Here is a 25,401-nt window from a genome sequence, read left to right as displayed (position 1 = left end):
AACTAATACAACCCCAATCAGAAAAAGTTGGGATGTTGTGTAAAATGCAAATAAAAGCAAAATGAAAATCTCATAAACCTATTTAACATAGACAACATATTGAATGTTGAAAGTGACAAATGGCGTGGCAGAGAAAGAGGAAGAAGAGGAGGAGCAAAGGGGGCTGGACAGGGGGTCAGATGTTGAAGATCGCTATGGGGAAGAAGGTGGAACCAGGGGGACAGTATATAACAAGACCCGGTGCCAACAGTACGCCGTGCCCAGGCAAAGGGTTGCAATGCACACTCGTGTTCACAGGTTGCAAAGCGACGATGCATTAAGACCTGTATCCTCTCATGAAGGAGTTCTGTGGACGCAGCAGAAGTTTCATATTCAGTGATGCCGTGATTACAATGCAATTGCGGTACCTGAAAAGATGCAGAACAAATTTTCAAAATTTCATGTAACCTTTCATTTAGTCTCTCTTTAGAGGCAGAATTGGCTATTTTAGTGTACCCAAAGGGATAGGCCTACTTCTGCAGCCTTCCTTCTTGAAGAAAGATTCAAGAGCTCTGGCCAGGTGTTTAATGAGTTTTCCAAGATCTTTATACCCCTTATCAAAGAGAATCTCAGAAGGACGAAGAGTGGAGTTTGTATGGGACTGCTAGGAAGTCAACAGATTAAATTCCCACAAAGGACAGAAGTGGGCAAAGGGGTCAAGAATAATAGTGGATGGAAAAAACAACACACTACTGGAAAGGTTTCCTGACAATGGATGGAAACAATTACAACTCTTCCACTTTCAGACCTTGCATGGCTAACCTAGACAGACTTGTTAACGCAGCCATTGATGCACGTGATTGTAGATCCTGGATTTTTGATTGATTGATATTTTATTAATCATTTACAGGAAATTGCTTTGTTTCAGCAGCTAGGCATCATCAGAGCACCACAACACACACACACACACACACATTGCATCCATGACCATGGAATACATTGATACAGAGCACAGATATTGTAAAAAATAAATTAGTCTGCTGTAATTGTAAATGTACATTTATAATTAATAGAAGGTTTTAAAAAAAATATGTGTACCTAAAAAATAAATAATACATGCATATTGAACAGTGTTATGGCAGCTGGCAGGAAGGACCTTCTTTTTTGGTAATTTGGAATGTGTGGAGAAATGACTCCTTTACGTTGTTTGGTGTTTGCTTTCCTATTTTGTTGTGTTTATATTGAAATCCTCTTATAGTTAATTCTTTTGCACATTAAGTTATGTGTTTCTTTCCTTCAGAGGGCCCTTTCTATTGTAAGCTACTTGAGTTGTACATACCTTCCATTTCTTTCATAGGTCTCTGATCCATCCGTTAGGGTTTATGTCATGGCTGTTTCCTCTTGCATTCCCTGTGGTCAGTTATCTTCTAACTTGTTCAGGCCTGGTATGATTTCACAACATGTATTTCGGCTATCACCACTCCGATATTTTTATTTTGCCTTTAACACACACACACACAAATGTGTAGGTTGGGCTCACTAGCTTACTTGAAGTCGGCAAACCAGTTTCCTGTTCATTGACATTGCTGTCAACAGGCACCTGAAGATGCTTGAGTTGAACCAAAACGTGTGCTCACCGAAAATCCTTCCCTCCTTATTTTGTGCAGGCACTGCACATAGGCTGGTGTTTTTAGGAAAAATTTTGAAGCTAAAATCGCTTTTATAACGACTTGAAGCCGAGCATAGTGGCACACAGCAGTGCTCCTTAGAGCCACTGACATTAAGACATTGTAGCCTATTTCTTACGTTTTGGTACAAATAAAGCACTCATCTTCAGGTGCTTGTTGACAGCCATGGTTTGCTCCCCAGGGTAAGTGGTTGTGCATATGGCCCCACCTGGTCACACAGATGGTATCTCTTGGTTAATGAATTGTTGACATTACAAGTTGGTAATTTTGCAAGCAATATCTATTGTGTATCTATTGCTGTGAAGAAATGATAAACAGTTAATCCAATAGAGGTCAGCAAAGATGGGAAACTCGACTTCAGAAACAAGGGCGTTACTAGGATTGTAAGACAGGGGAGGGGCTTAGCCCCAGGGTTGTATGGTAAAGCATGCAGTGAAAAAATCTCATCACACCTTAAAAAGGCTTCAATGAATTAGTATTAACAGGGACACCATGCCATTTTCACTTTCACAATATTAAGTCTGTGACTGTGTTACATTGGGTATTTAAATTAATAGTAAATTTCATTTTTGTTTAAATTTACCCACTGCAAAACATCACATATACAGTATTGCTTTGAGGCCTATAGGCTATTTTCAGTGTCATTTTACAATTACTTATCTTGGCCATTGTAAGGGACATCTATGAGTTTGGATCCAACACGCTATATCCTCCATTGTGTATTTTTTTTCAATTTTGTTTTTTCAAGTAATTTCAGTGGAACTGTAATTGGGTTGTTGTTGTCATTCGATTTATCTTTACTAAATCAAAACAACACAACTGCACTTTTATTGATATTACCTGAAATACACAATGAAATAACATGAGTTATTAATGTTTTCAAAAATAGATTTATAGCTTTTTGGAAAAAAGCTTTTCATAGCTAGGCTATATCATTTTCAAGACAGTATAACCCATATCTGAGGAAGTATCAAGTATATCATGCATATATCTTCTGTATTTCCAAATATCAAGGAAAAATACTTTGTCTCATGATTGTTTTGCATTCATGTCACCTGAAGCATGCCGGAATAGAAATATCTATTTAAAAGTACAGTTGATCTGTACATGCCATGATCAAGTTTTGATTATTTAATATGGAAACCAAGTTCATTATAGAATGAACCGCAGAGCGGTACAAAATATGACCGCCGCCCAGTCCAGCACATGTTTTCCACAAAAATAAGTCACGCTGAAAGGCATATATGATTCTAACTGTCTCACTGAATTGCATTATGCACACTCAATTCTCACTGGTATCTGCTAGACAACAAGTACCAAAACATGATTAGTTCATAGATTTCACATGTAATATACATTTTTTACAACCCCACCCCCATCTTGCCTGTTCATAATTCTGAGAAATTCTTGAATTGTGTGCATGTGTGCGTGTACATGTTTATGTTTATGTATGTGTGGGTGTGTGGGTGGGTGTGTGTGCGTGCATGTGTGTGTCTGCCTGTTTATGTGCCTGTGTGTGTGCATGTGCATGCATGCGTATATATGTCTACTGTGTGAGTATGTGTCATACGTAGGACTACTGTGAATGTATGTGTGTGCGTGTGTATTTGTTTATGCACATGTGTGCATATGGAATGGGTTTACATGACCCTGGAGGCAAACATACGCCAAAAATTGGTCATCCTAGGCCCTACGGTTCTCAAGATATTCACAGAAACCTGTGTCTGCCCTACCCTCCTTTCGGGGGGTCCAGTCCAGTGGGGGGGCTACAGATCAAAACCAAAAGCGATGGTTCCATGCTATCCATGTGGGGTTACATGCCCACCAAGTTTCGTGTACCCCGGTCTTTCAGTGTCCCGGGAATCCTTGTTGGTGTACGGTCACTAAATGTACACATAAATTATTTTATTGTAAGGCCCCCCATGAACGAAAGTGTACGAAACTTGGCATGCATTCGGAGGGTGTCATAATGATCCTACACTTTCAATTTCGTGTAGTTTTGACCATGTCAGCCAGAGATATTGTGATGAAAACACCTAATGTTTTGCTTTTTAATTTTTAACTAGGTGGCGCTATGTAAGGGATAATGTATAGAACGCCGGTCATTGTTGGGAGATAGGTCCCGACAGGGCGAACCGGACCCCGACGTGCAGCGGAGGGGTCTTGTTCCGCCCTGAAGGGACCTATCTCCCGACAATGACCGGCGTTCTATACATTATCCCGCTTATTACACGGCTACTTACCAAAACAACACAATAAACTCCCCACGATATGACTCTTTAACCTACATAGCCTAGGCTATAGCCTATTTGTTACCGTTTCATCATGGCTTTTGCTGAGAAACAAATAGTTCGCAACAACACACGCTGAACTTGAATCAAACATTCTTTAGAACACAGCTGATCAACCGTCTGCTTTTACTTTTGAATGAAGTTCCAATCCTTGCGTAGTGATATGAAAGACTTGACTTAGAAGCACAAAGCCCATTTTCCTTGACAGCGGTCTGTTATACTTAGCAACGGTCTGTTATTCAGAATTAGCAGACCGCCGAACGTTGGGAAGGCCCATTCAAGTGAATGGAGCATTCTGCAGCACTATGAAGAGCCGTGTAATAAACATGAAATAAGTGGTAATGAGATAGGTTGACATGCCCCGTTAAGACCAACATACAAAAAAAAGGTGGACCTCCTAGGCCCTATACTCCTATGCTTATCACCCGGTTGCCACTGTAAAGCAAAGGAAACACACGGTTCTGTTTAAAAAGAAGCTCACTAGTTTAGCTTGTTGTACAACTTTAGCATGGACAGTTAGCTTGTTTACAGTTGATTCCATTGTTGGGAAGCCTGCAAGCAAAGATTCTAGAGCGCTGCAACCATCGTCCTACTATGGTTGTTATAGTTACCATTCATAAGCATTGATATGGAACGGTGTCCTTATTCAGAATTATCACCCGGAGAGAAGAAATACTCTTTTCTGATTGGCTGGCGGGTGGCCTTTAATTCTGAATAACAGGACACCGTTCCATATCAATGCTTATGAATGGTAACTATAACAACCATAGTAGGACAACGGTTGCAGCGCTCTAGAATCTTTTGGTTGCAGGCTTCCCAACAATGGAATCAACTGTAAACAAGCTAACTGTCCATGCTAAAGTTGTACAACAAGCTGAACTAGTGAGCTTCTTTTTAAACAGAACCGCGTGTTTCCAGTGTTTACAGTGGCAACCGGGTGATAAGCGGGATAACGGCCTTCGAGGTGTGTCCAGTTATACGGAATTAATGGACTTGGGCGGAAGCAACTCCCCTCCGCTGCGCGTCGGGGAGTTTTTGCCCCTCGCCCTCGTCCATTAATTCCGTATAACAGGACACCTCGGCGGCCGTTATCCCTTACTTAAAGGCCACCCCGCCAGCCAATCAGAAAAGAGTATTTCTTCTCTCCGGGTGATAACATAAATTAATTTATTGTGTGGCCCCCCATGAACGAAATTCCACGAAACTTGGCGTGCATTCAGAGGGTGTCATAATGATGACACTTCCAATTTCGTGCAGTTTTGACTATGTTAGGTCACAGATACCTGCGATTACAACACCTCATTTTTACTTTTTTGTGTTTAACTAGGTGGCGCTATACATGAAATGAGTGGTTATGGAATGTGTTGACATGGCCCTTTGAGATCAACATACAAAAAAAATGGTCCTCCTAAACCCTGCGGTTGTTGAGATATTCACAGAAAACTACCCTACCCTCCTTTCGGGGGTCCAGTCCAGCGGGGGGGGGCTACAGATCAAAACGAAAACAGGAGGTTCCATGCTATCCATGTGGGGTTACATGCCCACCAAGTTTCGTGTACCCCGGTCTTACAGTGTCCCGGGAATCCTTGACGGAAATTTGGACATGCGAAAAAGAAAAGAAAAAAAAAATCTGACTAAACCTATATGACCGCCGCGCAGCGGGAACGCTTACTGTACAGAGGAATGGTGCATATCCTTGTGTGCGGTAGTCTGCTGTTTATTCTGATATACTGTAGGCCTATGGTTTGCCATGTGTTGAGTGAAGCGTTCGTGTCATAGGCTATAGGGGAGGGCCGGGACAATTGAAACACTGGACTAATGAAACAATCCTGTTTTCTCCGAGTCTGATGATGATAGACAGACGTCCTTCGGTCAAAACATAGAGCATGTTAACCTCATTCTATCAGCCAAATATCTTCCTGCTATGTCATTTTATCACAGAGTTACAGGCGATAATTTTGATGCATAAAAGAAAACTTATAGCGGTTACATTTTTTCGATTATTAATGAGTGTTTTTCATTTAAAGGTTCGACTTAATGCTTATTCAGTAGACCATTTAGTGTTCTCCACAATCTGAAACTTTCATATTGCATGCTTGTTTACATGGAAAGCAAAACAAGCTATAGTGTCATTAGGCTAGGCTACGTCCCAACCAGGCTGTAACTCCATGTATTTTAATTAAATGCACAAATATCTGCGTTTAAACAATCATTTAGGTGAGACATGGAAAAACAGTTTTAGGAAGATGAAAATACATTTCGGCCCACCAGGTAGGGGGTCGAGTTTTCCCATGTTATCCTATGGAGACTGACGGCCGGTGGGCCGTTAAGCCTACTTATTTGGATGTGCAGCAAAGATTCTAGAGCGGAGCGCTCTAGAATCTTTGATGTGCAGTGGCCTAACCCACGTAAAAACCTAGTGAAACAACATTTTCAACAATATAAACATGATATAAATGGGAAAGCTTACCATTAACAATCCAGAATCATCCACAGGGCATGATATTTCAAAAACCGCTTCATACACGCTTCACGATGATGGCAATGAATTGTTAACAGACATGCACGAAGGCATATAGCCCTGCAACAATCTATCTGAAAAAACACCTTTTGGGAGTACCATTCATGATATGTAGTAAAATGTTGAAGTTGTGGGACATTTATATGGCTTAAACTGTATGTTTCCTTCATTCAGTGTTTTACTTTTACCTTTGTGGTTACTCATTCATTTTGTGATTTATGATTTATGTTGTATTTGCGGTGCTCGAACCAGCAACCCTCCGGTTACAAGTCCAGAGTGCTAACCAGTGGGCCACGGCTGAAGTGCCCTTGAGCAAGGCACCTAAACCCTCACTGCTCCCCGAGCGCCGCCATTGTAGCAGGCAGCTCACTGCGCCGGGATTAGTGTGTGCTTCACCTCACTGTGTGTTCGCTGTGTGCTGTTTGTGTTTCACTAATTGGATGCTATTAATGTGACAACCCGATTTTTTATTTTAGTTTTTTTGTATTTACATTGATAGAGGTAGAGTAGATCGAGTTGTGCACACACCAGTTTTAGGTGTATGCAAAATTATTCAACTGTGATGAAACTCACCATAAGTGTGATTGTGATGGTGTTAAAAAACTTAAAAGGTTAACCTAGTTTAAATTCTTAAATAAGCCATCCATTTGGATTGTTTGTCTTTGAGTTATTGTCACTGATTCATAGTGGGCAATCTATTACACCAACAGGCTGGGAAGTGCAACAGTTGTGGAGTCGGTACATCTCCAAACTCAAAAACAGTAGACTAACAGTCAATAATAGTGGACTGTCAGAGCAGCACAAAATACTAAAAGCCATGCCGAGTGTCCTATTCGCTCTTAAACTTTCCATCACATTTGGTGCCTCTGCCTAGCCACTTCGTAAATGTCTTAGAATTATATTTTAAAGAACATATTTGAGCGATCACATAGCCTACGTTCAATGTTGCAATATGATCAGAAGGCCCTATGTGCAATTTCCTTTTGAGCAGGATCTTACAAGAACATTTCAAAATGAATAGAAAGACACAGTGATGATGACATTTTGCACTCAGCTGTAGCCTAGGCCTGCTAGTGGTGAGTCTGTTATAGCCTATTTACTTGTATTGTAGCCTATGCACCTATTCTATTAAACGCTGTGTGCTAGTCTATTAAACACTAGACTATGACTGCTATATGTTCTTGCACTATTTACCCCCATGATCATATTGTTTCAGTTATCCAAAAGGCTCGAAGGATGCTCTTTATTATGGCAATTTTGGAAAAATAACTAATAAAAGTGAGGTGAGGTCAGTGCTCATGCCAACACCCTCTCCACCCCACCCCACCCGTTGCTCTCTGGTGCCGACCCTGGCAGAGGATTATATTGGGATGTCTAACATTAGGGGTCAGCATATCTAATCTGTTGACTGATTATGGAAGGAGTCTCTTGCTTTCAGATGTTTTTCCAGGTAATGTACAAGTGAAGGGATAGACGAAAAAGGCTTTTAGAAAGAAGTATTTTGTAGTATTTTGAAAATACAAAAATACAGTATTTTATTTTGATACATTTTATTGCTGCTGTATTTTGTTAGCCTGGCGGGCCATCCTATATCATTGAAATGTATAGTCTGGAATCGAATCATTCACCTGCTTAATCCAAGGGGCGGGCAGAGAATTGTCTTTCAAACTGCCTAGGCATGCAATAGGCCAGCGCTACGACTATATCCGTATCCGGTCGGCAAAACGGCAAATACATTCTTCTTCGAAAGGAATGACTTAAGTGCATTGTGTTGCTCTACTTTCAAAGAAAAGCACAAGTCCAACTCCTCCAAAGTTGACGCCAACGCCGATTCAAACAACCGCTCTTCGTTCGCCATAGCCACCTTCCTTGTTGTTCACCGTCGCAGGACTGTCGTTATCCTGTTAAGCCCGCCTTAAGACTCTCTAACAAAATAGAGCGCTGTGATTGGAGAATATCCACGGTGTTAAGCCAATAGAAATCCCTATGGTTTGCTACTAGACGTACAGGCTGAGCAAAAATAATTTGCCGCCGCTAGGGTGCGTCTAGATTTCTAGGCTAGTATTTTGTAGCTTATTTTGCTAAATTTTAAGGCGGGTATTTGGTATTTTATTTGGAAATACATTTTGATGTATTTGTGCCCATCCCTGGTTCTAGATGTGAGATGATTACCTTGGCTTCACTTTGCAACACTGTGCTGTGCGTACAATAAAGCTATCAAAACTCTGTTGTTAACATCCAGAATGAAGAACTATTCTTTTGCAAGCCAGCCTCAAGTTTTTACCTGCTCTTAACTACATTGGAATCTACTCGGTCAACGGTGTCTCCATTTGGAATTAAGGAGACAATTTTAATAGCATTCTTCAGTTGGTGTTGGTCCACCCAGTTCTAGGCCTACTTGAAATAAGGAAAAAACAAGATTATTATGGTCCTATTTTGAGCCTTGTTAGTGGTATAGAAATAGCGATTACTTTTTACTGTACGTCTGCCCCGAAGGCTAGCGTTAAACGCTAATTAGCGGTTTGCAATAAAACTGGTCACATTCGACTAGCATGAAAACAAATCCCAGCGAACGGTCGAACTCGGTACACATGTGTTATTAACCCCTAGGTTCATTTTGCACCGGAATTGTCCTTTAACATTGTTTTCTGGTCTTTTGTAAAAGTTAGTGCCGTCAATAACTCCTAGCCTACAACACTCATTAGCGAAATCTAAGAGATACGTAGTAGGGTAGGCTATTAGGAAAAAACGGATAGCCTATATCCCCTCTGTTTTTAAAAATAATTCTGTTGAACACTGATATGTTATAAACATGTTAAACAGCTGGGAAAGGCTGTCGCAAATCCCTCGAACAAGTGGTCAATCAGAGATTTCAAAGTTTTCAAAAATAATCGTTTTCAGTGATAAAATCTCATTAAATAATATGCATTTTCCATATGGGTTCTTAAAAGCCATGAATCCTTCTAGCCACAGCGTTTTTGTTTCAATCATAAGCCTAATCTAAGCGTGCTCAGATGACAGACGTGATAGACCAGGCGTTGCTCACCTGTCCATCATCGTAAAGCCCGATTTGATTGGTCCGCCTGATCTAGGGCGAGCATACAATGGAGCAATGCCAGACTGAACTTCCCGACCTCAAATGTTGTGGGCAGGACTAAGGAATGGCACCCAGGCTAACGGAAATGCAGTATTTTGGACATGAAAATACTATACTGCACTGTAGCGTACTATAACTGAACTGTAGGCTACTTTAAAAAAAATCCCTGAATAGGTAATAATTAAGTAAGGGATAATGGACGACACGGTGGTCTGTTCACAGGTGGTCTGTTGAATTTCCCATTGTCCCACGTAATTTAGAACGACCATTAACCGTATGTTATCTGCACACCTATGAAGTAGATCCATTTTTTGGCCGTATCACACTTGTATATTAATTCGCCGAACTCGTTGTGAAGTTTAAATGAACTGTCACGTTGCATCCGAGCTGTAAAATGCAGACGTTCAGAACATTGCAACATATTGTAGCATATGACGGAGGTGGCTTTTAGCTAGATGGATGACAGCAGGCTAAGTAAAATAGCGATGTTTCAAAGCTAAGTTCATCAGAATCTTGGGATACGCCCGCTTGACAACGGGAGAGATAGAACTAACGACTGGCCTTTGGCTGTAGCAACCATCCATTTAGAACTAGTAACGGCAGTTTGTCCTGTGAGTTGAGAAATTAGTTGATATGTGTCGGAAGAAATTAGTTCTACAAACAAGACAGTTTTAGCGATTAAAACGTTTAAATTGTAACATGAAATGAACACAACCCAAGTGGCAACAGTGGAATAAGCGGGATAATGGACTCCACGGTGGTCTGTTCACAGAAGTTAATGCACTGTCGAGGTTGTAAAACGGCCCCGACGCGAAGCGGAGGTTCTGTGAACAGACCACCATGTCGTCCATTATCCCTTACTTAGTGGGAGAAACCGACAAAACATTTTGACAATGTAAGTAGCCTAACTTTTCAACAAACATATAGCCTAGGCCCCTTTTTTTATAGCCCATACAATTATCTAAATCTATATATTAACCAATATGTTTTTGGACGCAGTTAGATTTTAGGTGCTACAAACAGCAAATCATTTTGGAAGATACAGCCTGTAACGAAACTTTACTACTCGCTCCAATTGACCGATCCCAAGCCCCGCCCCCTTTTACTATGTCACAATGAGGACTTCGGAGGACCTCGGTCAACCTCGGTCAATTTTGAATTTTCTAGTGTCCATCTGTAGCCTACAGTACGCCGGTTATGTGAATGCTAATGCTTCTTTTGCGAGTATAGCCTAAGTAACTAAATAACTAAAGAGCTCAAAAAGGTTCAAATATATGCCTGGGATACTTGAAGTGACATCCGATATCCTGACCGTGTGAAACGTTAACAGACATAGGCCTAACTTTGCATAACTTTGGATAGGCTGCTACTTTTCAGTAAAGAAATCTGAGTGTGTACGAAAATGTTCCCTTTTTTTGTGTTCATAACTACATACAAAAACATAACTAAACCTGGTTTCCACTGTTGAAACGACAACATAAGCCTACGCAAAAAATTATACCTACCTTGCAGGAACTGAACTCGCACACTCATACAATTGGAAGACGCGCAAATAGGCTACACCTTCAATCACGTATCGCCTTACACACAATAGACATACTTTCAGCTTTTAGGCACAGGCTACCTTGCCATGTTTAACTTGCGATAGAAGACTGTTCACAGAAATAAGCTAATGACCATTTTTTCAACAAACGGAATAATAGCCTACTGCGATGCATCATTGATGGCTGAACGAGAAAGATCAAATCATGTGCCGATTCAAAACTATGCCTTGCTGTATAGGCTATGCAGTCTCAAAATCGCCAATATTAGGCCTACTACATTGCCCACATTTAAATTAAGTATAGCATAAGCGGGCACTGATGAAGTCTTGTGCAAGACAAATCACGTCTGCAAACTGCAGATATGTCGTGAGTTGTATGGGTAAACTCGGGTAGATCTAGTTTCTTTTCAATAGCCTACATTTGTATCATGTTTATTTGAACTCTTCAGTAGCCATTCAAAATAATAAGTAGGCTATCGGCCTACCGAAGCAAAGCTATCTCTCCACCTCTCCAACATGAGCTGCTTAACAGGCTAGCCACTTTCCCTAGAACTTGGATCTGCAGCACTTGGACCCGTCTTCAATTAATCCTCGAAATATGGTTAGCTTTTGTTATGGACACGTCAACACCATATGTTTGCACAGACCTGTTTATTGAATCAGTCACATCTGCAGCAAATAAGGTAAACTACCTGCTTGTGATAACGTGCTAATTGTTTATCCCCAGACATAACATGCATCCCATTAAGATCCGTAACACCAGATTGGTTTGTACTCAATTTGTGGTGTTCCACCTCGTTGATAACAGCAGACATTGTGAATGTGTCCTTCCGAATACTGAAGGCCTTTCTGGCCTCTGTTTTTTGAATATATCAATATTACTTGACGCCCAGAAATCTAGCATACACTGTCTGTTACACTCGGCTAAATGGTGCTGCGTATCCATGTTGAACACGCGTTCTCGCACACTTTCCTGCAAACTTGTCCGACTTAGCAACAGTAACTATGGGACTGACAATGGGAGGAGGGGCTTGGGATCGGAAAATGCGACGTCGAGTAGGCTACTGTAAAGCTGCTTGCATTGCCTTTTTTTGGTGCTGAGATGACGTAGTCACGTTGGGGCTGTATTATTGGCAATTTGGCACGCATCAATGTTTTTTTGTCATGACAGTCACCCCCTCCAATAATATTGCTGACCATTGTTCTATGAGGAGCCCCTGCCAGTGCAGGACGCTTGAAATCGATTTTGACGGTTTATGCCATAATTAATGTCAAATAATTTCATAGCAGATTATGTCTTATCGAATAGGATAAAATCAGCAAATTTTCATGAAAATTTCAACTTCATGTTTATTCAGTAGACCATTTGGTGGTGACGATTTCCTGACTTTTTTGTGGGTTACAATGCAATGCAAAACAAGCAATATCTCAAGATATGGTAAATGAAGGGTCCTGACACTGATCCCGACCAAAACAGAAGGCTATACCCAGATATTCAAAGTAGCTACAGATAATATATAGGATGAGGCAGTGCGAAATGAAAGAGCAAAAATAGCCCAAAATTAAATGAGCAGAATGGACATAGCCTATTGCGCAATAGATAATATCAGTGCGTAATGGGCTTATACCGTTCTACAGCAAAATCATGCCACGCGTGATAAAGGGGTAACAAAATAGTAGGCTACAACTTGTTTCTGACCCAGCGCCCTGTTCTGTGATCAATAGTTTGGAAAAAAGGCATGCTGTAGTAGACTTATCCTGAAGGAGTGTCTTTACGGAGCCCCTGGCTGCAGCTTGTAGATAGGGGCTGGGCTCAATGTGGGGCGGAGCGCACTTGAAGCTAATCTTCTTTCCACTTTTCCGACCTACGGTCAATTAATCGAAAACCTAAAGGATTATCGTTAGTTTTCATTAGGTTTACTTGCCTCTATGTAATGCTTTACCTAACATGCTATTGTAGGCTACATAGCTTTTGATTTCAATAATGTCAGGCTGTAAACAGGTTCAGGCTTTTAAAAAGTTGTCAATCAAAATACTTGTCGGGCTTGGGCCAATTTCTGTCGGGCTCGGGCCTTGATGGGACTTGTAAGGCCCGATTACAGCTCTACTGTAATTCACACCTTCATAAAGCTGTCACTTTTTTATAGAGTGTTCCTGCTTCCTATTTGTCTTTGCTTCCCACATTTGTTATTAGTTGAGGGTTAGTAAATTGGTTAGTTGAGTCAACCAATTTACACACCTTCCTAAAGCTGCATACTTTTTAGAGTGGCTCTTCCTGCTTCCTACAGTATTTTTGTCTTTATGCAGGCCTACTGCAGTAACAATGTTGCTGTAATACTTCACTCAGTTCTGAAATAGTTCCTTCTTCTTTCAAAAGGTAAGGGTTATGCTAAGGAAAAATACACTTAATCCAACTGATATCATAATTAGCCTAATGAATGCTTTTCTGAGCATGCAGCCTCAATTGCAAAATCATGTCTATTTGTCCTTTATGTATCATTGCATCACTGATGGTGTGAGGGAATGTGCTCAATGGCTGTACCACTCCAGTCTTTCAGTCCTTATAAGGTAGCACCTAAAATAAGTTAACAGCTGCAGCAGACACATAGACCAAGCAGATGCTATGCAGCCTATGCTTATCTTATCCATTCAGAACGTGCTCTCGATCTACAGTTGAGAAGCGCAATAATAAACTAAATATGTAAAGGTAAAAAACAGTTAAAGGTGCCTTTAACAAAACATACATCTTCTACTATAGCAATGTTTCTCAAAGTGTGGTCCGGCAGCTATCCCAAGTGGTCCGTGAGCTGACGTGGTAAAATATAAGGTCAGTTGTTTGCAATATTGAACCAACTTGTATGTGTAAATCCAATCTGCAACACTGCCTATGAAAGCTACGCCATTTTAAATGATATGAATCCTCTGACACGATAAGCAAGGTGCAAAGACAAGCAAGGTGGTTCAGTGAGTAATTACTTAAGCCTATTGTGTAATATACTGTTGGAGTAGGTCTACTGTTTTTTTTTTTAACTAGATGTCCGTGATTTTTTTTTATTGATTAAAGGAACCGTATGTAAGAAAAATATTTCAATTAATCATAAAATGGCCCTGATATGTCACTAGACATTAAGAAATCATGTTCATTTCAAATACTTATATCACTGACAACAGTAGTCCGGCCAGGATATTGATATTTAAAAAGTGAAGTTGCAGCCCTCAACTGATGTTGATGTTGTGTTTTGTCATGTCATGTTGTGTTTTGGCCTGATGCGCCACCCTCCACCTATCTACTAATCACGAAGTCAGTAGTGTTTCGCCATCAGGGTTGGCAACCTCGAGTCAGGGGGGAGGGGGAGGGGATACACCGCTCTTCAGTATTTTGAAAGTGATTGCCATACCAGTTTTGGCCAAAATCTTACATATGGTTCCTTTAAGTGGTCCTTGGTTTGAAAAAGTTTGAGAAGCACTGTAGGCTACTATAGCATACAGTAGGCTACAGAATGTACAGTACTGTGTACAGGATAGTACACGTGTATATATACACACACTTCAGGGTTCCACATTCTTTTCGACTTAATTTGATGGCAGTTGTTTTGTTGTTTTTGTTGACCTGTTTCTGTAGATACCAACAGTGGCATGTATATGTGACTTTCAAATCTAACATGCTCTTTCAAATCGAAAATGCTATAGTTTTCTATCACAGTCCATGAAAATAAAATATAATTTAGCATGCATTCAGGTTATGTATATGCTTCAGAATTCTGAACTCGAATACTTTAATTGTTTGAATTTGCACCACTTTGACATTTACATAATTAACCAGAGGTGCATTAAAATTCACAATAGGCGAATGTTAACGAACGCTTGCAAACGTGTGCTTGACGAAGGAAAAAATGCAGTTACCGTTACAATCAAATTTTTAACACCAAATCGTTCAAATTTAACTGTTTAGAAAAAACATTTTCACCACAAAAGGTTTGCCAATGTTTGCGAATTTGAACGCACCTCTGGAGTCAAGATCTGAGCCAACTTTACCAGTATGTATGGCTATATGTATAAATCCCTCTTTATTATCTTGTTTTTTAGATTGAAAATGGGGAAAAAGTTCTTTGTTGTGCCTCTGTGGATGACTTTTTTTCTCATACTCTTTCTGGTAAGTCCTGTACTAACATTTATTCTAGGCTAATATCTGAATATTTCAGCACTCTTGTCTATCTGTCACTGTTGTATATCTATAGGTATGCAGTTATTTCCATGTCAAACTAGATGTACTGCATAGTGGTACAAAATATGACCGCTGCTCAGTTCTGCACATTCTCTCCGCAAAAATGTATCATGCTTCTCAATTTGTCCCCTACTCTTGCAACTCATGTGTATGTAAATGTAAGTGTGTGCATGTGAGTATATGTGAGTTTGCTTTTGTGTGCTTCTGTGTGTGTGTGTGTGTGTTCGCTTGTTTGTGTGTGTTGTGGAAGAAATTTAGCTTAAAGATGTATAAATACTGAGAGTCTGAAATAAGGTTTGACTTTCTCGATAGTAGTTTATTAATCTCTCCGCAGAGAGGTCTCAAGCATCAGGCAATCAGGATACAGAGACAAAGTCTGTGCACCCAAGAGACAATCAGTTGTGTGTGTGTGCGTTTATGTGTGTATGTCAGGGTTTCCGTTGTCCGTTAATTACCGGACATTGGCCGGGAAAAAAATGAAATGTCCGACAAAATGAAATCTTTCTGGTCAAATTGTCAGATTGAAATTGGGTAATAGTCCCGTCCCCCTAACACAATCTGAATTTGAGAATAAGCCTAAAATGTAGGCCTATCACATTGGCGGACCAAAAGAAAAAGAAACTAAAAATTTCCCAGAATAGGAAATGTTTCTTAATTTATTGTTAACCAATAAAGAGGCATAGCCTTAGGGGTGTGAGCGCTCATTCTTGTGTGTGCCCATCTGTGCAAGTTAAACAGTTGAACCACTGGATATAACGTGGGTAAGCAGCAACAAACAACGTATCCTATTTAAAACAACGAACGAAGCAGATTCTTGCTGTCCATGAAAACATAGATACTGGATAGATCTTGTTAGGCATGTTTAAATTAGGCTAATGAACATATTGCATTCTATACGGCCATTTTCACCGGAACAGGTCATTTCACCGGAACCATCCAAATTATTTCTAAACGGGTTTATTACGTTGAAACAGTTGCCAAGTTCCCCTTTAAGAATTCACCTTTTTCTCTACATACTATAGTACTGTGGCCTTTGCTATATGAAATATTATTAAAATGATCTGGGATCTCCTCCAATGTAATGACACCCTGTGCGCTATTTTTAGAGAACCTCCAGTTTTCTCTTTTTGTGGAGCTCCTACTCTCTGTGATTTTGGGGTAGGGAAATTGGTTATTTCGGAGTCACTTGTTAATGAACAAGTCACCTGGATGCCTAAAGTGACAAACACCTTTAAATATGTTAAAAGGCTTTACTCACCCAGCCACAAAACAGTTTTTGATTACTGTGTATTTCATCAACTGTAAAACTACCCATGTTGTCTGTATACTGACCTGCTCTTTATATGATGCGTCCTATGAGGGATGTGGGCTACTGATGTCAAGTCAAGTCACTCTTATTATGACCGCCGCTAGCGTAGCTGTCATATAGGGATTGCCAAAGTTATTTACCTAAGTCATTTACTTCCTGAAATTTTGGTCAACGATACCCGGGACACCGAAACACCGGGGCACATGAATCTTGGTGGGCAACATTATACTGCTTTAATCGCCCCATCTTCAGTTGAGATGTCCTGAGCTGCACCAAATTTCATGTGTATGATTAACCTGACATCCACTCGGGGTATGCCAAGTTTCATGGAATTTCATCCATGGGGTGCCATAAAATAAATTAATGTATGTGTACATTTAGTGGCTGTACACCCATCGGCCTGTAGATGGTGGTGTTGAGCGAAGCGATAAGGAGAGGAGCTACAAGGCAGGACTGTCTCACACGCACTCTCTCTCACAAACACACACACATACACGAACATACACACACACACACACATATAAACACACACACATGCACGCACACACTCACACACACAGGCACAGACACACACACACACTCGCCCACTCGTACGCACGCACAGGCACGCACATACAATCATACACAAAAGTTGCAAGAGTAGGGGGTGGAGTAGGAGATTAGAGCTCGACCGATTTATCGACGGGCCGTTGTTATCGGACAATATTATAGGCATTTTCCAAACTATCAGTATCGGCAATTATAACGGCGGATAAATAATTGTAAAATCAGTAAAGGAAAACCGAATATTGATCCTTCATTAAGGCTGCATTTCCAGTTTTGGCGTTACGTAGTTTGTCCACCAGATGTCGGAGCTTCTTGCTGCAAGACACACATACATTACTTGACTTGGTTTTGGTAAACGGGCTGTGGTTTTACTTCACTGTGACTTGGGGTACATCAAGTCTATATAGCAGCTACAGTTTTTGCCTATTGCTTGAACACTCTTTGCAAAACTTCGGCTCATTGTATCAAAACTTTCCACACAAGACACAACACTGGGAAATAAACCATTCACATCTATGTCGATTTGAAACTACTATCAAAACCTAACAATCCCTTGTCAAAATGTCACTCTGAAGACAAAATGATACACACTTGCATCATATGAATACACTTTCAGATTTGCAGCAATACACTAGGGTACTTTATATAAAACACTGCAGTCTTTAAAGGGATACCAGGCAAGCCTGATGCTTTTTCTCTACGAAACTCCCCCTAGCGTCTGTACGTGTCGATACGTGTGCGAGCACTCGCTCGGTCTGAAGCTCTTTTCCTTGTCTTTGCATCGTCCATCAAGGGTTTTCGCTGCTTCTTCGCCAGCTCTGCCATTATACACACGTTTGCAACAATCGCTAGCGTTTCGTTAGCCTACCTCTGTGCTGTGGATGCAGGATGTAAACTGATCCTGCTTCTCGCGATGTCTGAGACTTTGTGAGACTGAAGGTCGGCGGGTACGATACACTGAACTTGCAAGCGGGATATTCTTCCTACAGGTAGTAGGGACGAACGAGAGAGTCTTCATTCGCCCTGTAATGAGTCATTTAACCATATACCGACTTACGAAGATGATTAATTAACACGAAAACGTTGCCTGGTGTCCCTTTAATTTTCAAAAAACACACACACAATGGGCAAACCCCTCAATTCTCCTGCAAAATGAAACTTTACATTCAAAACAATGTTATTTCTTCTCAAAATAGTATTTTGTTTTCAAATGACACACACAAACCATCATATGAATAGACATTTATAAGAACCAGAGAGAGAGAAGCTAGTTTTGATGGACATGTCAAGAAAGTCAACACGTCAAGATTAAAGTCACTATGATATTTCAACTTTGTTCTCAAGTTAAATTTCGAGTTAAATATCAACATGTTGACTTTAAAGGGATAAGTTTGGTGTGATATTTACCTAAAGTGTGTTGAAACATGATACCGAGTGTGAACTTTTGTCTCATAGCCCATCTCGGCTTGTCCCCTGCATTCCGAAATCCGGTGCTATTTAGCCGATGCTACCAACAGGCTTACAATGGGAGTGCCTCGGGCATCGGGCTAGCCATGCAAATAAATTACTATTTTACACCATTTATGAGGCTCAAAGTAGCTCCACACTTCATTGGTAGACTTCCAATGGCCCTGACATTTAAAACGAGACATTGAGGACTTTGAAAAAGCACTGGTAGTTTATTTACAAGACAATTTATACAGACAGTACCTTCACAGTTTTCCTGGCGCCGCCATCTTGAAATCTTGCGTGTCACGGGAAGCAGGGATGGATTACTGCACGGGCCTACCGGGCCCAGGCCCAGGGGCCCAAGGGGTCAGGGGGCCCTGAAGCCCAAGCCTTTGCATGGAATCATTGCCTCAATATCAACACATCAGGATGTAGGCTATGTATCTGATTGAATTTAGTATTGGCCATCCCCAACATGCACCAGAATACAGGAAATCACATCAAACAAATTAAAAATGTTCTGGGGGAAGACCCCCAAACCCCCCCTCCCCCATATGTGACAATTAGTGGGGGGCCCTTAAAACATCTGGGCCCAGGGGCCCTAAAGTTCCTAATCCGCCCATGACGGGAAGTTGATTGATGAGAAAGAGCGAAACCGAACTTATCCTTTAAAGTCGAAATGTCGAGTTTAATCTTGTCATGGCAAAAATATTCCGTTTTTCTTCATGTGTGGCCCTAATACTGGGTTAGTATGTAGTATGTAGTAGCCTGAAAAGTTGTGGGTTTCAATACCCAGCATCCACCGTTGTGCCCTTGAGCAAGGCTGAGTTGCTCTGGGAAAATGACCCTTGTAATATAATTGAAATATTTAAGTTGCTTTGGATAAAAGTGCCTATATGTACACATAAATTGAATACACACACAGCCTACTGTATACCACTAAACCCATTGTTGTCATTTCTTTAGATAAAGGCCATCCCTAAAACGAACTTTAACTTCATGGAAAAGTATTCATCTTGGGCATCTGAAGACCTCCCATTTTTTTAAAAACTTGGGACATCGACCACTTCAAACTTAAGCTCTGCAAATGGGATTAATGACACTTGTATTGATTCAGCTGAATGGCTGGCCCTGATGACAGAAATCAAGTGGCCTCACCCAGCTCAAATCCCAACTACAGCAGATGTAGCCACCGACCCAGCCCAATGCTCGTGCACTGTGACCAATCCTGATGCAACCCATCGAGTAGGAGACTATGTGACTGTTGAAGTCTTCACAAGGGATGTCAAGGGGAGGCCAAAAACCTATGGGGGTGACTTCTTTCAGGCAAAGCTTTATAATACTGAGCTAAAGGCTAGTACATTCGGCCAAGTGACAGACCACCGGAACGGCACATACACCATTCAATTAGCCTTACTGTGGGCTGGCACAGCAACAGTCTCTGTGCGACTGATCCATTCAAGCGAAGCAGTCCATGTCCTGGCCAGGCAAAGAGACCAGGACCCTGACAAGGTTTACTTCCTGGGGCACTTCAGAGGGAAAGGCCTTGAAGAGACAGTGCATTGCAATGCCCAGAAGAGTGCCAGGCTCATAGGAGATGGTAACAACTGCTGCTGTATATTTCCTGACCCGCTGACGGAGGAGACATGGATCTGTCGTAAGCCAACCAAGCTACCCTGCAGTGCCTGGATTGAGCACAGCTTTGGGGGCTACCAGGCCAGGCTCTCGTGGTTGGAGTCAAGCCTTCTTAGCAGGTAAGAAAGCATGTGTAGTTGATCAGTGAATGACTTATGTTGGCGGAGGATGGTTTTGTAGAATAAAATTTTACCACATTACACTATCCAATCAGAATTGGATTAGTAAGATTGGCGATCTCTCTTAAACTTCACCTCTTCAACTTAACATCTGCACAATTGACCTCGGATTTGCTCAATTTAGAAAAGCACACATGCAGCCTTAATTTACACATTCAGATATACGGCTCACAAAAATAGCTAGCCTCTCCAAGCATTCCTCCATCAGAATGCACCCTGATTACCACTAACAGGCATCAAGTGAGCAGTCCTCCAAACAAGCTATCACGTTTGTTAAATGTTAAACTTTAGTTAATAGAGGTACAGTAAGTTTTACCAAATAACAAGATAATTATCTGCCAGAACAGGTAGGTTCTTTGCCTGCCAGAACAGTTGGCACTTTTGCCTCATGGAAGATGCTATAAAAGGAAAGTTGAAAAAAATACATCTCAGCATACTGTTGATAAACATCCATAGTCAATGATTTCACTACTTCTAAAAGTTTGCTAGTGCTACCCGTTTTCCACAGGTGAGTGACATATTCTGTTTTGATGTCAGAGCCTTTAATTAATTAGTTGCTATCGGGGTCTAAAGAGGATTCAAGTAATATAGCTGAAATGCAGCAGAAATTATATTATATACAACTTTTAACCTTAGTGCCAGCTGTAGTAGTTTGTATTGAGCCTAATTCCTCTGTCAAACAAGCATCAGTCAAGCACACAATTTGTATTTACAGGACTTCAACTGACATTATACTGCCAGGATGTAATATTGTCCTTAATGTTCAACAGCAGACCTTGAAAACATGTAAGTCCTCAAAAACAACCAATTTGAATGGAATAGACACAAATTAATTATTTTCACCATAAAATGCCCATCATCAATTGGATATTTAGAATTCAAGGTGTGTTCTACCACATGTTTAAGTAGATATACCAAAAGCACATAGTTTAAACAACAAATGACTTGATGAGATATTGAGCTAGACCTCACTGCTGAAGTAGATCTGTTGAAAAAAAAAAACCTGCTAGCATGTTATTTAATTAAGATGAAAACAGCACACACTGATGGCTGGTGTGATGTGGTATACAGTACTGTACATTCTCTGAGTATTCTTATCAGCATCAGTTGCAATACAAACATAACAGCCTCAAGTATTTGTTATGACTGGAGTACATGTGTGGTGTAATAAGGAATGCACACGTTATCATTATTTATAATGCCTACAGCTTCTTAGTAAGTTGTTGCTCACTTAATACTTTCCCTCTCTGTCGATTCACTCACACAGCACACAAAGTAAAGTGTTTGCCAGGTTTGGACACTCCTGTTCCTGCTGGGTTTTTCCTCCAGGATAAATGGATGTCTTTGGTTTGTGAAACCCAGTCATTCCCCTCTGTGGAAAAAGTTTCTGCATGCATGAAGGACAAACATATTCTTATGATGGGAGACTCAACTCTGCGACAGTGGTTTGAATACCTCCTACAAACAGTGCCAAGTAAGAACAAATTGTCATGGGCTGAACTGCTTTTTGACCACTCGAGAACCCTTTTGTTACCTGGCTCACCTGTGTCTCATTGTCTCTCTGTCTCACGTGCCTTATACACTTAATGTTCACTGGGCCTTCATTTAACTAATTAATGTGTGCTTATTGTTTTAAGTGCGTTTCCATCTCTTGTATGCAAATTCAAATAGACATTCCCCTGATCAATAGAAGAGTTATGTGGACCAACATGTAAGGTAATGTTTATGGAAATGGAAAACAATGAAATTGCAACAATCCAAATGTATGCAAATATCATGCAAATTATAACTTATGCTAATGTTAATTTGAGCTGAACTTTTAGTAGCACGATTAGAGAATCTTACGTTCAAGTGTTTCTATAGTCAGGATTTATTCAAATGTCAAAATCAAAAAGTTGGATGGGAACCCAGGTCACCCAAAAGTATATTGGCCATCAGTCATAAAGACTTTCCTTCCCCCTTTCATCCCTACTCTGTCTTATTTGCCATGATGGTTGGAAATGTGAATGAGAGAAAGAGAATGTGTGTTCGTTTGTGTGCGTCAGAAACAGTTCAAGCAAGTTCCATGAAGAATAGAATCACAGATTCGCCTGATGTACTTTCCATATCAGTATGACCTCCCTTTTGTACACTTCAATAAAACAATAGCTGCCCCAAACAACCCAAAGTGTGTTACCAAGATGGCCGCTGAGTGGGGGGACTTAATCAGTTAAAATTATATTTCCCCCATCCCTGAGGATAAATATACAATCACTATTTCAGTTTCAGTATAGGCTACTGGACATGAAAATCCCTCTCAACATTGTGCTAACAGGCCACTCTTTTCTAATGCTCTGCAGCCTTGAAGAAGCTAAACTTCTTCACCTCCCATAAGTCTGGTCCCTTTGAGGCGGTGGACGTAACAAGAAACATTCTTCTTGAGTGGCGAGCCCATGGCCTTCCGCTGCGCACGGACAAGACTCCCCGTGCCGACTTGCACTACATTGCGAATGAGCTGGAGCGCCTGCCAGGGGGGGAGCACACCGTGGTGGTCTTCACCATATGGGCCCACTTCACCACCCACCCGCTGAGCACCTACATCAGACGCCTTTCCAGCATTCGCCGAGCGGTGGTCTCTCTACTCCGACGCTCTTTCAGTCGCACCCTAGTGGTCATCAAGTCAGCCAACACGGGGTACAAGGATGTGTACGGCAGCGACTGGCTGAGCTGGCAGCTCGACCACGTGCTTCGCGCCATGTTCCGGAACCTTCCTGTGGTCATCCTGGATGTATGGCAGATGACCTCATGCCACTATGCACCAGACAATATCCACCCTCCAATTGTGGTGGTGAGCAACGAGGTGGAGCTTTTCCTGTCATTTGTATGTCCAAACTAGGAATAAGTGTGTGTGAGAGTAACTGAGTGTGTGTAAGAGAGAGAGAGAGCGAGAGAGAAAGGGAGAGAGAGAGAGAGGGGTTAAGAATAGTAGTTTTGATAGTGTATTCTCCAGAAGTGCATACTATGTTTGTCTTCAAGGTGCAGTGCCTTACAGAGAGAGGTGCAATCTGCTGAACGCACCATCAGAGCACCTCTCCCTACCCTGCAGGATACCTACAAGGAAAGACTACGTACCAGGGCTCAAAGTATTGTAAAGGACTCCTCACATCCTGACCATGGACTTTCCAAAAACACTGGGGTCAGGCAAACGTCTCTGCTACAAGACCAGAACAAAGAGACTGAGGAGGAGCTTCTTTCCTCAAGCCATCCGTATCCTGAACACACACAAGACAAAATAAACTGCACTTACACTTTTTACACACTTGCACATGGACTGTACTTACACAACCAACCAACCTTAGAAATGTAACCAATGGGCCGCTGATTGTCCTTCCTTTGGGCCGATCGTTGGCCAAAATAATACTCATATAGCCTATTCCAGTGGTCCCCAAACTATGGCCCGCGGGCCGGATACGGCCCGCCACCTCATTTTGGGTGGCCCCCCAAAACATATCTGTGGTATATAGCATCTGGCCCGCACAAGAGTATGACATCGCCAAACTATAACCTCCGTAATTTCCCCCATTCATTCTCTATGGCGAGTCTTAACAGTACACGTGTAATACTGTTTTTGTCCACTGGTGGTTGTTTTGCCGCTGTTTCGCGTTTACCATTGAAAACGGAATGAAATGTAGGCTTACCTGCAAACAATGTAAAGAGGCCTATGCTGACTGCATCAGTGCTCAAAGTATTCTAAAAGTTTATCAATTAATTGTTAATAACTAACTAACTTCTATTCAAGTCATATTTCTGTGACTTCCTGGGATAATTATTTCTTCACTCGTTTAAATGTTCATCTAAATTCACACTTCACAAAGTTCTCATCAGGTGAGTGAAAGTTAGAATGGTGGTAGAATTTCAGATGTTTTAGCCAGCACTTCATAAAACTCTCATAGTTTGATTATTAAATATTTTGTAGGATATTGCTTGTTCACAACTTGAGCTGTGTATGCATAGACACAGAGTTCACACATTTTAGATAAAATATACTTTTAGGACTCCCTGCTAATACTTTTGGGAATGCTAAAGTCTTTTTTATACATCATTTGAGCTACATTTTACATGGCATGATGGCAATATAAACACAGCTAACAATGGTATTAAATTGCAGTAGCCTGATAAAATGTAATGTAATATTCAACTAGGTAGACTGTTGTTGTTCACAGCACTAAGCCAATTAAGGTTACTGATATACTCCGAGTCTCTGGCCCTCTCTTAGAGCCAGGCATAGTGAGCTGGCCCTCGGAAGAAAAAGTTTGGGGACCACTGGCCTATTCTATCGGCCCACCAGGAAAATGCCATATGCCAGATGGCCAGTCCGCCCATGGGCAGGGCCTCAGATAGAGAGCTAACCTACCACTTGCCACATGTACATTTAGTGACTGTACACTAAGCATGTACACAAACACGCACTCATGAACACACGCAAACTTCAGGCAGGCACACACAAACACATTCAAAAAGGAGGAGAGAATGTGCAGGACTGAGCATTTTGTACTTTGCGGTAGACTAAATCTAGTTTAACTATTAGTGTTTTATTTAAATCTAGAAACATTTGGCTGCTTGTAAAGGACTCAACTTTCCTGGAGTCCATTCTTTTGTAGAGACTCAATAGGAATTTTCATTATCATCAATTACAAAAAGATACAAAACATATACCGTTAAACATACAAAAAGAAAACGAAATGCATAGTAATCACAGTATAATAAATGTACATGTAAATTCAATTCATGCATTTGAAATTAGTTGCATTCAAATGTTAACCTTTGAATGTCTTGTGCATTTTATCCAGCAGCCAGAAGAATAATGCGGGGGGGGGGGATGCTTAGAACATCTACAGGAAGGTTCTTAAATTTAGCCTAGGCCTACTTTTATTTTGACAGTAGAACTACATTCTCACCC

General features: G+C 41.0%; 1 protein-coding gene across 1 annotated transcript; it reads left to right on the top strand.

Annotated features, from left to right (window-relative positions):
* Nucleotides 1-119: 119 nt before the first annotated feature.
* LOC143125254 (NXPE family member 3-like) lies at nt 120-23,408 on the top strand. Its single transcript, XM_076286595.1, has 5 exons — nt 120-223; nt 19,728-20,402; nt 20,805-20,809; nt 21,730-21,936; nt 22,802-23,408. The coding sequence occupies exons 1-5, from the start codon at nt 120-122 to the stop codon at nt 23,335-23,337; spliced, it is 1,527 nt and encodes a 508-aa protein (XP_076142710.1). The 3' UTR covers nt 23,338-23,408.
* The last annotated feature ends 1,993 nt before the right edge of the window (nt 23,409-25,401 follow it).

Source organism: Alosa pseudoharengus, unplaced genomic scaffold, assembly GCF_046254945.1.
Source record: "Alosa pseudoharengus isolate Yale_2024_CS ecotype anadromous, Long Island Sound unplaced genomic scaffold, YU_APseudo_1.1 YU_APseudo_1.1_scf_16, whole genome shotgun sequence".
NCBI lineage: Eukaryota > Metazoa > Chordata > Actinopteri > Clupeiformes > Clupeidae > Alosa > Alosa pseudoharengus.
Note: the sequence above shows the minus strand (reverse complement) of the source record. Positions and strands in the feature narration are given on the sequence as shown.

What these genes read in the sequence shown, in the direction of transcription:
- LOC143125254 (XM_076286595.1), top strand. Translation starts at nt 120, where the DNA reads ATGGCGTGGCAGAGAAAGAGGAAGAAGAGGAGGAGCAAAGGGGGCTGG. An exon ending in AAGGTGGAACCAGGGGGACA is followed by an intron (nt 224 to 19,727) that starts GTATATAACAAG and finishes TTCAAACTTAAG; the next exon opens with CTCTGCAAATGGGATTAATG. An exon ending in CCTCCTACAAACAGTGCCAA is followed by an intron (nt 21,937 to 22,801) that starts GTAAGAACAAAT and finishes AATGCTCTGCAG; the next exon opens with CCTTGAAGAAGCTAAACTTC.